A 13,986-nucleotide genomic window follows, 5' to 3' on the forward strand; every position below is an offset into this window, starting at 1 on the left:
AATGTATTTCAACCAAATATATTCCAAATGTATTTCAACCAAATATATTCCAAATGTATTTCAACCAAATATATTCCAAATGTATTTCAACCAAATATATTCCAAATGTATTTCAACCAAATATATTCCAAATGTATTTCAACCAAATATATTCCATATTTTTTCAACCTAATATATTCCAAATGTATTTCAAGCAAATATATTCCATACTTTTTTCAACCTAATATATTCCTAATGTATTTCAACCAAATAAATTCCAAGTGTATTTCAACCAAATATATTTAAAATGTATTTCAAAATTTAAAGGAAAAGTCCAGGTTGGGTAAAACTTGGGTCTATTTGAAAGATCATGTTTAAATATACTAAATAATAATAATAATAATAATAATAATAATAATCAGCTAGGCTAATACCCAAGGCACCACCTTAGGCCTAAGTCATCAAGCGACTTTTGAAGCCATTAATTCAGGTGGCCGGGTTACAATGCGTAGGAGGGTGGTGGCAAGCCCTGCATGCCACGAGATCGAGCTAACAGCTCCCTACATTAACTATTACCGTTAACCTCGACAAGTTTTTATGGAAGGGGAAACCGAAGAACTCGGGGGAAAACCCCTTAATATCAGTCGCAAAATTGTATCTTTTTTTATTGACGAGAAATTAATTTTTAAACGAGCGAAATTTACCGTCAAGCGAGCTGCCATTTTCTTTCGCCTTCCCTCCGCAGACCGCACGCGGAGCAAGCGCGCGCTGGGAACAGAGCGCTGTTAAAGCCTGTTATAGCGCGAACAGCGCGTGATTAAAGTCCTAAAACGTCACCCCGAAACAAAAAATGGCAGATCACTTGGCGGTAAATTTCGCTCGTTTAAAAATTAATTTCTCGTCCTTAAAAAAAGATACAATTTTACGACTGATATTTTTGAGTTTATTTAAACATGATCTTTCAAATAGACCCAAGTTTTACCAAACCTGGACTTTTCCTTTAAGTTTACGTTTTTTAAAATATAAATAGCTTCAAATTCCTTATTAACGTTCAGCTCAGTTCACACTATAAAATTATTTTCAGTCGCATATTTGTATCTAATTGTTAAGAATGGATAAGGTAAACTCATTATATTAATCTTTTCTGAATATTGATTTAACCTGTCTAAAATGTAATGAATCGTCTATTGATATTGAGTGTTTAAATATTTAAGTATGATACACGTAATCCATCATTTGAGAAAAACACGACACTAATTTCATGGAAATCCCGTAAACATGTTTTCTCAAACAAAAGGTCAGTTTTAGTTTGACGTCATTGGTAAAACCAATAAAGTTCTATAAATTCAATCTCATGTTGTTGAATCCTATTGTTTGAATTTTTTTGGAAGGAAAGACATTTAAACAATTTGGTGCAATAAAAAATCATAAGTAAAAAATTAAATTTGATACTTAAAATTACATTTATTTATAATTATAATTGCCACTAAATATTGTGACTTGTTTATTTTGAAAACTATAAACTAAATTTTATTAAACAATTTGCCGAATTTCACGTTAATGCAACATATTTTTTTAATTTGTCTAATTACAAAATGGAATTGTCAGTTTTAAAAATCCACTCCAAACTCCTTGGCCATTTTTACGAAACATGCCTTTAAAAAAGTTTGAAATATGTTAAAACTCTTAAATTGGTTTATTTCGTAAATATTATTTATAATAATTATCTTACGAAAACGGATGAATATTTCTCTTTGTACTGTACAAGAAAAAGTAAAAAGGTAAATTATGCCAACGGTTACAATATTTGACTTACAATATTTCACCTTTAAAATTTCATCGCTTCCACACTTCTATGGGAAAATTTTAATTTAATTTTACTTTAAATAAGTTCAGCTAACAACAATAATTTAACGAACCGCAGTTTTGGAGGCTTCACTGGGCTGTAAAAATTTACAACAATTTATTTTATTTTTGAGATTTGTAAGTTGTAAAAACGTTTTCGAGTGGGTAGCTTATTTTTTATTTTATTAGTTCAAATCTCCCAATTGCTATAAATCATTGTGGTAAAATTTGGTATCGGATCAAGAACGTTTTTAAATACTGAGAACGTAGGAGTTTTGCTTCCCACTCCGCTAGCAGATTTTAGGTAGTATCTCATCAACAATCCTCTAATTTCCCAATTTTTAACACCATCTTATATAAGTCGTAAAACCATCTTAGGTATTTCGATAAATCGTGAATATTTTATTTACTAAATAGTCCTTCATAATTTTGTTTCCTTAAATTTAATTTAATATTAATATAATGATTTATTATAATAGTTGATATATTCTCAATTGTTGTCAATTTGAAACCAATTTAATTTTAAATATAAATTTCCGTTACGAATAATCGACCTAACTCGAAACGATAAACGACAAGAAATTTACCTTTGTGGCGAGGAATGCCTCCGCTATGGGAAAGACTTCTTTGCGCAATTCTAAATATTTCTGAAATATCGCATTATTTTGAATAGATTGAAGTTCAATCTACATTTGGTATACTCCATATAGTCGGGAATAGTATACCCATAGTAAGTTCGGAAATCGCGGAACAAATTCCTAGCATACAATATTTTTATCAACAGACTGTGACGCCGTCTATAGTGCATTACATATAATTAAAATGCTACCAATCACGTGAATTAAAATCACCTTGAGATTAGAGTAAAATTAATAAAATAAATAGGTCAGGCAGTCTGTTTTAGTTGTAGCTGGTAATGTTTTCCGAGTTTACAGGACTAGTAGAAAACGTCACCTTCGTTCTATTTTGGAGCAACAAACACAAGGAGAAGGGTTGTGTACAACTTTCATTGGACGAGCCTTTACGCTGAACGTTTTACGGAAAGGGGAAAAGACAATTTCCAAATTTTCCCCTTCCGACGGCAGCGGGTGCTAAAACGTCTAACCAATGAAAATTGTACACAAGAAAATGCATGACTTTTGACGGGTTGCGTTCTCCTTGTGTGAGGTGCTGTGTTTGTTGTTCCTAGGTTCTATAAAGCTTCAGGCTTGTAGAAATTTGTGTAACGCTTCGAGCATATTTCAAGAATACTTATAGTTATGTTTTTAAAACTCCATGAAGTAGCAGTTCTTTTTAAAATATTTACAAATTTTAAATAATTTACCATGGAACAAAAATTAAATATTTATAATTATACTTAAACGAAGAATATATTTCGTTTTTCTTAAGGAAAATGTTTATGTTGAGGTGCTACATTGGAATAATGGTCGAATTCCCCCCCCCCCCCACCCGACACGAGAGGAAGGGGGAAGGAAAAAGGTCACCAGTGTTCGCTTCAATGGCGTCAGAATACGTCAGTCTTAGGTAACGAAGGAGATAGCGAGGTGCTTTAGTTCCTTTTAGGGGGGTGGGGATGCGGAGCTTATTTTTGGAGCATGGGGAGGATTAGAAGCAACGCTGAAATCCGTCTTAACATAGTCATTGTATCAAATATTATATAAAGAATTTGGTTATACTATTCCCAGCTCAATGCTATACTCACATCCAAGCATTCATCGTCTATAAGTGTTTTAATAGTGGCTATTGATAGAAAATGAAAAAAGTTAATATCATCATTATAAATTTGATAACAATATCAAATTACATTCTGTTTGATATTTGTAATACAAAATGCAACTTTTAATTAAAATAATCTCTTTAATTCTTACGGTGTTGGGATTTGATGTAGTCCAAGTTATTCAGAATCTGTACGCAACCACGGATGAAATCGTCCTTCGTAAACACCCTAGCGGTTGTAGTGGCGAGGTTTGATGTAGTAGCGGGCTTACTCGTAGTGGACGCTTCGCCAGACAAGGCATACCCTAACAAACACGTCACTAGACATACTCTTAAATGAAGCATACTTGTTGGCTCTGTACCTAAGCTTTTAACGCGGAAGAATGTTTTTCAGACTCTGGTCGATCCTGACTAAAACAGAAAAGAGCTACTTAATGATATTTCTAACGTTATTTTTCCCCCATAGAACAATATATATATTTTCCCCTTCTTTATTAAGATTTTAATGAGGTTGAATAAATATGGATAGCGTGTATTGCTAGTTTTTTATAGAAATTGTTTGCATTTTCAGTTATTTGTGACCTTGGCTACTTTTAACACGGTGGTTAATATTTTTGGCCACGTTTTTGGTTTCATTTACCTAGTTTAATATTTAATACAGATGAAGAAGTATACAGGTAGATCAATACCAATCATTCGAGGGACTGTAATTATGTGGATCCAATTCCTAATATTAGGAACCGCTTCCAACTGTTTCAATAAAGGCTTTAATCATGCTAAGCTAGATAGAGAACGCGTAAGGTTCAGGTGTAGCAGTGTTGACGTTAATTCCCTACACGATCTCTTTAAGTGTGGACGTGTTCTTTTCTGCACAGTAAAGGCTTAGTAGCCTTTCTATCTACACGCTTTTCCGAATGAACTTAATCTCTCTATTAGATTATGTATTTGTTTAATATTAATTCATTTTCCCTGACAGCTGGTTTGTCTATTCTAACAAATTGCAGTCTCGAGACGTAAAGTTACTCAGCGATACTTTATTGAGATTTACTTAAAATTTTTAAAAAATAGGCGAAAAAATTAAACCAAATAAGTTTTCAAACTAATTTATTTGTTAATTAATGTTTATTACTTTGGGTCGTTGTTTCAGCTTGCATTGTGACGTTTTCGGCAATATCGTAGAACAAGTGAAATACTTCAGAATAACAGGCCTTAAAGATAATTTATTTCATGACTTTTTTGTTCGATATCGGAAATATTTCAGAAATTCAGACACATACCGACGATTTCATCTGTAGGTCTATTTCAAGAGTCCACGTCTGAGAGTTCCGGAAAATTAATCTTTACCATGTGTTCAAATTATTAAAGAATGAAAAACTCACTTTTTTCCAAATATCCTTTTGGCAAAGCTATGAAATTACGAAGAACATGTTTGAAGTACGATGTTATTAGGTTCAGATTTTGTTAAAATTATGCAGTAACGCTAACCTTTGTAATGGCGGAATCGACTTCATCAGTTTTATTTGTCCCATTCGTCTATTGTTATAGCAATAAAGAAGTAAAATATTTTGAAAACACGGGCTTAGTTTTTTTAAATATTTAAATTTTTTTTAATAAATTATCTACATAACCTACAGCTTTTGCAAAATGTTGACACAGTTCAAAATCTAATTTCTTCATTTCTAGGAAGTCCTGTTGAAAAAATGTCTTACTTATTAAAATAATTAATAATAATTTAGGTCCAAGTCAGCTAGCGGCTTGATATTCCTTTTATTCAAGCGGCCAGGTTAGAATGCGTAAGACTGTGGTGGTACTTGACCTAAGAAAGCCCTACTCTTCCTATAGCCGTTAACCTCCACACGTTTTTAAGAAAAGGGAAAACCGAAAAACTTAGGGGAAAATACTTATAGGCATTGGCGAAAGAACACGTAAACTCAAGCCGGAAGGAGGGATTAAAAGTTTTTTTCCAGTACTACAAACTGACACCTCTTGTTGCTATTCTCTCCAACACCTCACCTTTAATTCAAATTAAGAATAACAAAATTAAGAATAATTAGGCTTTTTATATATACATGACATAATTATATTATCCGTTTTTATTGTAATCTTTTTCTCCATCGATTTTAAAATTTTAATCAAGGAATTTATATTAAATTAATTATAAAATAAATAATTCAATACACAGCTGGTGACTTCGTTGATTTTCTAAAACATTCATCGATGAATGTTTATATTTATAAATATATATGAAATTTATATATATAAATTTATGTATTTTCCAATGAAATCGTTCATTTACCGAAGAGTATACTTATTTAGCTATTATTTCATAGATTTGCCTAAGAATTCACGGTGCAAGCGATTAAGACATTAATTTTCCAATAAATTCGTACTTTTACATTTGAATATACTCAGTTACCGATCAATTTACGTATTTACTGAAAATCTCGAGAGGTTTTGGTTTATAAAATAGAGTATAAAATTAATTTACAAAGTAACTGATTCATTCCCTTAATTTTTATTAAAATAAAGTAACTTTATTAAACTTATTTCATTTTAAATACAATAAAGTTAACCTTCATTTGTAATAAAATCAATTATGTAAATTTTTAATGAAATGAAGGGATTTTTTTATAAAGAGAGGAAGTTTCATTAAAATAAAGTAATAAATTTTTAAACATAATAAAGCTAATTGATGTTGTTCTTTCAACCGAATATCAGATAAGAATTCCGTTATCGGACCCAAACTAACAACATACGATAAATCGAATACGATTTTATCTAAATTTAAGCTTAGATCTGATAACTGGATATAGATAAAAATTAAAGCCCAATAGTTGTTACTGTTAACTGATCTGACTATGTTGTAAAAAATATATAAGCGCCTGTTCTTTATTGCATTCTATAAAGGGCTGTTCACTAATTAAGTAATGCAAAAAATAAACTTTTTCGAAACGATAAGTAACAATTGTAAAAACCCTAATTCTCTAAATAACATCACAAATACCCAACTCCATGACTAATAAAAGCATTATCAACCTTAATTTTTCTTAATTTTTCTAATTAATTATTAATCATAATAAATAACTTATTTTTCGATTATAAATGACAAACAAATTTTCTAAACTTAAAATAAGAAAAAATTTAGGATCCGTAATTGAATTATGCTATGTGACGTAACATTTAAGTGAATCCCTACCCCAGCTTCCGTTACATTAAGTAACACTTGTATTTAATTACTTAATCTGTGAACGGACCCTCAATCTCATATTTAAATGAGATTTAAATATTTTACTAAGATACCATTTGAGATCAGATTTCTGGGTGATTTAATATTGTAAAAGTTTAGTTGGATCCAACCAATTGATTATCTTGAGTTATCTCAGAAATAAAACCCAAGAAATCTGATTACTTGTTCGTAAAAATCACTGACATTATTTGAGATTAATAATATATTTATTATTTATATTATATTTATTATTAATGTGAAGTGGGGGAGTGATTAGCGCTTTCGCCTCGCAGCAAGAGGAGCCTGATTCGATCCCAACTTGTGGAACTGGGTGAAAACTTGGAACTACTCCTTCTGCGTTGAGTTTGCAAGTTCACTCCCCACTGGTTAAAGGGGTTGTCCCCCTAATTCTGCAGAATTATCTTTCCAAAAAAATTGTAGAGGTTAACGATAATAGTAAGTGAAAGGAGCTTTTGGCTGACATGGCATGAACGGCTCGACACCACCCTCATATGCATTGTAACCCAGCTATCTGTTTAAAGGCATTAAAAGCCGATAGATGCCGTGGTGGCATAATAATAACAATAATCTTAGCTTATTATTTTTTGTAATACTTTGGGAAAATTACTATCTTAAAATTATAATGGAGGAAGTAAAAAAGTCAGTGGTGTTTGCTTCAATCGTGTCGGAAGACGATCTCCCGGGGTGACTTGATTTTTTAGAGGGGAGAAGGATTATCTTTAATCAAAAGGGGGACTAAAATAATTGCTAAAAATCGTCAACATTGCAAACTTTAAATAATAAATACATAAAAACAATTAAATGGAGTTATGAACCTACATTAAAGCACGGTTTGTCTTCTGGTTTGGCTTTGGAGAATGCATTTAATATAGCTGAAATGGGTTAATGGAGCTGTTACAAAAAAAACTATTTATGCATGCTTATTTCTTTCTGTCGCATTAAGAGCAAAAGTATCGTACCTTCCGTCACGGGTACAGGTACTTGATGATTGCAATGGAATGTCATTTGTTTCAAATTGCACAGGTCTCGGGCACGGTGGTTATGCACCATCTCTTCGCACCAAATGTGCGTCGACTGTGTTTCGTTAAAGACACGTGGAAACTCCTGAAAACATTTTTTTAAATATTATTACTTGAGCTTAATTTTCTTATTTAGCAACTTACATAATCATCTAGTTCCTCAACTTCCTAAAGAAAGGAAAAACATAATTTGAAATTAAATGCAAAATGAGCAAAAAAAACAAGAATTAAAATAATCAATTATTCAACATTTATATTGAAATCTTAAAACCAGTTTAATATTTTGAGTCCAGAGTTCCAAACAGAGAAATGGTTAACCTCTCTTGAGTTTTAACAGGAGACATGACTAGGAGTTGACAGCGGTTGCCGCGGTGAATGGGCCCCGGCGTCGTGAACCGAAATCCCGTTTTTCCCAATAATTACCGATTTCTATCCACCCCTCGAATTTTCTCTCTGGCGTTTTCTTTTTTCTCGGCGTCGCGTGAGATACTATACTATCAACATTGTGCCCTCTGTGAGAAAAAAATACCCTGGTCGCGGGCTCACGCTGAGGCGGCTCTACTGGTTTTTTCTTCAGCGATAGTTCCCACAATCCTCGCTAGAGAGCGTCACTAAAATATTTCATCTCCGAGACTGGAGATACCACGGTTTGGGGGGGTAAAAGTAAGAGAAGGGAACGACGCGTCTTTCGTTGACAGCGCGCGTTGGGAAAAGCGCCCGGCTGTGAACTCCTAGTCATGTCTCCTGGTTTTAATGATGGCATATTTTTATACACTTATTAAAAGCTCATTTTCTTTTGCTGGTGTTAATCAACAGAAGAGGTTCAGATATATATTTACCTTCATATCTACAATTTTGCAAACCTGAAACCACAAACACTCTTATTATTTGAGTTATCACAAGTCTATCCTAAATTATATTTCACTAAAATGTTTGGTCGAGATGGCGCTTATTACGTCACGGAAAAATAAACATTGGTACAATAAACTGTCATACTTTGGCCAGTTCAGCATCACTTTTCTCCGTCTGAAATATACGTTGTGCTTAGATTACTTTTGTGATTTAAGTATAATTTATAATAGGAAATAATTTTGTGACATAAATTAAGGTTTTAATTTTATATTATCGTTAAAAAAATTAATTATTTACGTCATTATGGTCCATCTTTAAATAGGGCTCGGTGATTTTGCAAAATTTCTCGCTAAGCTGTTGGGCTCTCTCCGACATCTGTAAGCCAAAAATAAAGTCTTTTATCAAAAAAAAGGGCCTTTTACAAGTTCCTTACCTTTAAACATCCTGACAAGCTGAAATTTTTATAGTGATTCTGGTTATCCTTCCTTTCTTCTAAAAAACGAAGCGAGTATAAACATAAGAAACATAATACAAAATAATGATTTATGTTATTACAGTCGGTCACAGAACGATTGCTACTATCTTTTTGAACGAAATTAATCCCAGGCAAATTTAATTTTGATAAATAAGTGCAAACACGAGTAAAAAAATCTCAAATTTGAAAATAGCTGCCTTCAAAAACAAAGAGAGTGTTAAAATTCCAATTTTAGCATTCAATTTATCATTATATTAATAAAATTAGTTTATTTTCGCTCATAAAATTTTATCAATTTTGGATGGGTCTTGGTTAATCCGGCGTCAAAAAAGGCAATATCTTGACCATCATTACCTGACCGTTTTTAATCCTTCGCCACGTTGCGATTTAATTGGTCATTAGCGAAATAGACTATTAAAAGAAATGGCTTTGGAAGAATATAAAGTGAAATACGTAAGACTACTTTGTTGCTTATGGCTTAAAGTAATATTACTGATAAGCAGAAAAACCCAAATTTTGGGCTGTTATTTACAGGGTGTTTCTTTTTTTCGGACACGTGACTTTTTACAAAAACTGCTTAAAGTAGAAATTTTAAATTTTTATGGTAAAGTAAATACACGTTTTATGAAAATAGCTTCCCACTTTTTTAGAAAAAATAATTTTTCACCTTTTCACCCTATAGGTGCTAGATCAATTTTGTGAACTAATAATTTCTAGAGCATCATCTAAAACCTACGAATATCTTTAGTTCGGTAGAAACATATCTATTATTCACCGAAAAACGCGACTTGAAAGATTGACAAGTTGGGCAGTCAAAAAACCTTGTTTGATCAAAGAGATACTCATTAACGTATCATGGGAATCGAATGAAATTTCCAATTAAGGAATACCTGTACTAGTTTTAATAAAATGTAAGTGCCACACATGCAGAATAGTTTGCATGTTCAAAAACAGGATTCAGGTTTAATAAATACAATAATTTATTTCAAACACGCTTAACAATGGTTTAATATACCCTCATCGGCTGCAACGCAAGTTTGAGCTCGGAACAGAACTTGGTGATGATGTTCGAATCCCCAGTGAGATTTTCCGTCCTGAAATATGTGATTAGTTTAATGGTTGAATGGTCTAATTCTAGAAAAAGAACGTTCGTCGGTGTAGAGAGCATGACGCGTAAATTGGGGATCGTCGTTAACCGCATTGAACCGACAGTGTCAGAAGGCGTAACGATTTGAAAATTCCTATTGAATCAGTCCTTGGTGAAGAGGAGCTCTGTATGGATGGTACATATACATGTATTTACGTAAAAGTTTCCAAACACGGTTTTTACTGCAACCTAAATCAGCACTCGCGGTCGCGCAACTTTTTCAATAGTATGTGGAAAAAGATGAAAGAACTGGGTTTTCAAAGACCAAAGTAGACTGATCCCATCCACGAAAAATAAAGGTTCTACATTACCAAACTGTTCAAAGTCAGTGACAACTTGATTTACTGTATTTAGGGACGGCCTTCGGTTTGGATGTCACACTTAAAATACTAACACACTCTACTTGGATCTCGGACACCTTCTCCGAAGTACAGCGCAAAAATTTCGGTACGCTCCACTCTTGAATAAGGAACCATAATTCGATTTATGTTAAACAAAAAGTGACTTCCATTTATATATCAAAAATATACTTGAGATTAGATTTTTCAAAACCCTTTTTCCAGTTTTTTAAAGTCTAAAAAATGTTCGCAACAAAAATAATGATTGAAAATTTAAATAACAAAGCTACGCTTTCGTTAAACAGTGCACGACTAAGGCTCTCCCAGATAAAAAAAAAATATTTTGGCTTGCCCAACTTTTTTCAAGTAACGTTTTAGGTTTTTTTTTCATCAAACCAAACGAATTCGTAGGTTTAATACTAATAATAATCAGCTAGGCTAATACCCAAGGCACCACCTTAGGCCTAAGTCATCAAGCGACTTTTGAAGCCCTTAATTCAGGTGGCCGGGTTGCAATGCGTAGGAAGGTGGTGACAAGCCCTGCATGCCACGCGTTCGAGCCAACAGCTCCCTATACTAACTATTACCGTTAACCTCAGATGATGCTCTACAAATTTTCTACCTGAAGTAGTTTTCGTAAAAAAATCACTTGTCCGAACCAATAAAAGCAGTTAGAAGAAACAACCTATGGACTGTGCGAAGGATGATAAAAAACGCGAAAAAGTAGATTAGTCCATAATTAAAAGGGATAAAATAGCTAAACCCTAAACAAATTTAAAGAAATTAAAAAACTTACAAATACCTCGTACCAATAGGTCTTCGAGCAAACCAAAATACGCGAATCTCGGATCAAATAGATCTTCGAGTAATAAACTACATAAAGACTAAATAAAATAGCCAGAAATTCCAACGGTAGCCCGGTTTCGTTCTATTTGGAACTCATCAGTACCGTGCGGTAAATCTGGCTAAGCCTAAACATTAAAAATTTAAAAACGCGTTGCATAGCAACGGAGAGCCAAAAAGGGGGGAATAAAAGCATCCTGTATACAAGTAATTATACGTAAATTAACAGACAATTTTTGTTAATTTGTGACTATATATATTTAAAGAAAAAATAATTTAAATTATTTCTAATTTATAAATTATTGAAGACTTTACTTTGGTTTCAATGAATTGTCACAGGAGTTATTTTAAACAATTTCGTATTGTTTTAAATGAATTATTTTTATTCAAGGGGTTATAACGAATATTTTTCAATACGTTACCCCTCTTTTAGATTTTGTTAGGGAAACAATTATTTTACGTCCCTCGGCATGTAGCAAAAAATCAGGATGGACCCAAAAAGTCACGTGGCCTATACAACAAAACTGGGAGACAAGAAGAAAAGAGAGAGAGAAGAGGAACCGTATCTCCGGACTGAAAGTAAAGGATGATCTTAAGAAAAGGAACATAGTTTTCGCGCCGGTCGCAATCTATGAATGTCTCCAGCCCATTGAGCAGTTATCGCCGGACCATGGTTTTCCTCTGCCCATCACCACCACGACACCTCGTAGACAATAGTAGTAGCCTCATCGTATCTCCAACGTCTCAAGCCTTCAACTCGTCTCTTCAACTCTACGAACCCTTTCCTCGCATCTACCTTATTCATTTATTTTCAAGTCTCGAGACCAACGATAATCAAGAATAGTGATGAGTACTTTTTATATGGCGCAATTCGTGTATATAGTAGACCGCGCATTTTTAGTAGTCTGGCATTGGTCGAGTGCATGCTGCGTGTAGTTATTTTGGGGGTCATGTAAATTGATATAGTAGTATTTTATTTGTTAGCGGTATTGTTTGGTTTTTATTTAGTAGTTCGATTCGATATGTTTGTCTAATAGTAAATTTAGTAGTTGATCATTAAATCAGAATCTGGGTATGGCAAAAACTTGTCCTTATTGAATAATTCATTAGCGTCCTTACGAACCATTTTAATCTAGTAGCATAGTAGTAGTATATGTCAACGCTAGGCACCTATAGGCCTTAGATATTAGTAGTAGAAAAGCGTTACAGGGTTAAAACAATTATAACAGCTACTAAACGTGTTAACTCTTAACAATTAAAAGGCACAGTACTTTTCAAGGGAAACTTACCGATTATGTCAGAGTCGCAATTGTCCATCGCGATTTCGCACAGTCTTAAACGGTGATGTTCCTCGTACTTGACTTCCGATTGAACCGCGCTTAATTTTCAAATCGTAGCATTAAATCTTAGCTTATTAAAGTTTTGTTTAAGACATCTTTACCTGGTCGTGGTTGTGGCTTGGCCATTTGTGGTCTGAATGTTAAAGTTAATTATCGATATTAGAATGACTAAAAACGGCAGCTTTTCTAGACCCATATTTTCCCTGTTTAACGCGACGGCTGAAGTTTAGTTTTGCCGTTCAACTACTCATCCTTTTTGGCTCAGGTGCCTAGTCGCTTATCTACTTTCCCTTTGTGTATTCACCTGGTTGTTCCGTATTGTGTATGCAAGTTTTTTTTATTTTTATAACTAAACTATACAATAATCGATTTATTGTAAAAATACCAAAAACTCGTCATGGAAAATTTCTTATACATTTGTTTTTTAGTTTCATAATAAATGAGAGCGAGTATAAGAATGCTTTTTTAGCAGGATCAAATTTATATTAGCATACATTCAATTAAATCAATTTTGCAATAACATGAATACGCAAATTCAGTGTGACGATCGAATGAACAATATAAAAAACCGGATAATGAAAGATTGTTCTAGATAAAATAGAATTGTTTCTGTCATCGGTTGGGGTTTGATGAATTTGAGTTGAAGTAGATTCGAGTTGGAAGAAATGAAAGAACATTGAAGTTGTTCGAGTTCACTTAGGATATTTTCAGTTGAATATCATTAGTAAACAAGTCAGTTTTGAAAATCGTCGAGACAGCCATCCCAGCGTTAATAGTCTTAGCAGCCAACGGCGCGCGATTTGAACGTCTTTTTCGGCAAGTGATAAAAAATATGCTAAGCCTAAAAATAGGCTAAAATACCAACACCTCAAAACGGAAATAAGGTCCTATCTAGGAAAAAACTGGTCTTATCTCAAAACGGATAGTCACAGTCACTAGCTGAAACGTTCACACTGTTGAAAATTACAAAAATCGCCTCCGCACGACATCTTGAACTACCAAAAAACGGTTCAAAGACAGAGCTTAAACTAAGGTAGTTCCGCGCTGAAAGAACGCGAGAGAGTGAGGCAGTGAGAAGTGGGCCTTCCTTCCTTAGATGTTTTACCCCTCTGGCTTAAAAACCAAAGGTTCGCTTTTTCCCCCGGGAGATCCCGAAGTAAACACATTGCTACCTATATATATTAG

General features: G+C 33.4%; 2 protein-coding genes across 3 annotated transcripts; both read right to left on the reverse strand.

Annotated features, from left to right (window-relative positions):
• Window positions 1-1,549: 1,549 nt before the first annotated feature.
• LOC149962025 (uncharacterized) lies at window positions 1,550-3,885 on the reverse strand. Its single transcript, XM_090174562.1, has 7 exons — window positions 3,693-3,885; window positions 3,527-3,564; window positions 2,412-2,471; window positions 1,899-1,922; window positions 1,806-1,832; window positions 1,712-1,738; window positions 1,550-1,634 (listed from the first exon to the last, which is right to left on the reverse strand). The coding sequence occupies exons 1-7, from the start codon at window positions 3,883-3,885 to the stop codon at window positions 1,590-1,592; spliced, it is 414 nt and encodes a 137-aa protein (XP_090030688.1). The 3' UTR covers window positions 1,550-1,589.
• On the reverse strand, window positions 3,843-13,092 carry LOC149962026 (uncharacterized). 2 transcript variants are annotated; one of them, XM_090174367.1, is made up of 15 exons: window positions 12,903-13,092; window positions 12,751-12,839; window positions 9,092-9,150; window positions 8,956-9,033; window positions 8,803-8,832; window positions 8,646-8,669; window positions 7,951-7,974; window positions 7,747-7,891; window positions 7,607-7,659; window positions 5,173-5,229; window positions 5,026-5,073; window positions 4,920-4,946; window positions 4,818-4,856; window positions 4,670-4,748; window positions 3,843-3,951 (listed from the first exon to the last, which is right to left on the reverse strand). In XM_090174367.1, the coding sequence occupies exons 1-15, from the start codon at window positions 12,995-12,997 to the stop codon at window positions 3,911-3,913; spliced, it is 888 nt and encodes a 295-aa protein (XP_090030493.1). In that variant the 5' UTR covers window positions 12,998-13,092; the 3' UTR covers window positions 3,843-3,910. The 2 variants fall into 2 exon arrangements, with proteins under 2 accessions (XP_090030493.1, XP_090030575.1); XM_090174449.1 differs by lacking the exons at window positions 8,646-8,669; window positions 8,803-8,832.
• Between the last annotated feature and the right edge of the window lie 894 nt (window positions 13,093-13,986).

Source organism: Leiobunum rupestre, chromosome 1, assembly GCF_980474605.1.
Source record: "Leiobunum rupestre chromosome 1, qqLeiRupe1.1.hap1, whole genome shotgun sequence".
Lineage (NCBI taxonomy): Eukaryota > Metazoa > Arthropoda > Arachnida > Opiliones > Sclerosomatidae > Leiobunum > Leiobunum rupestre.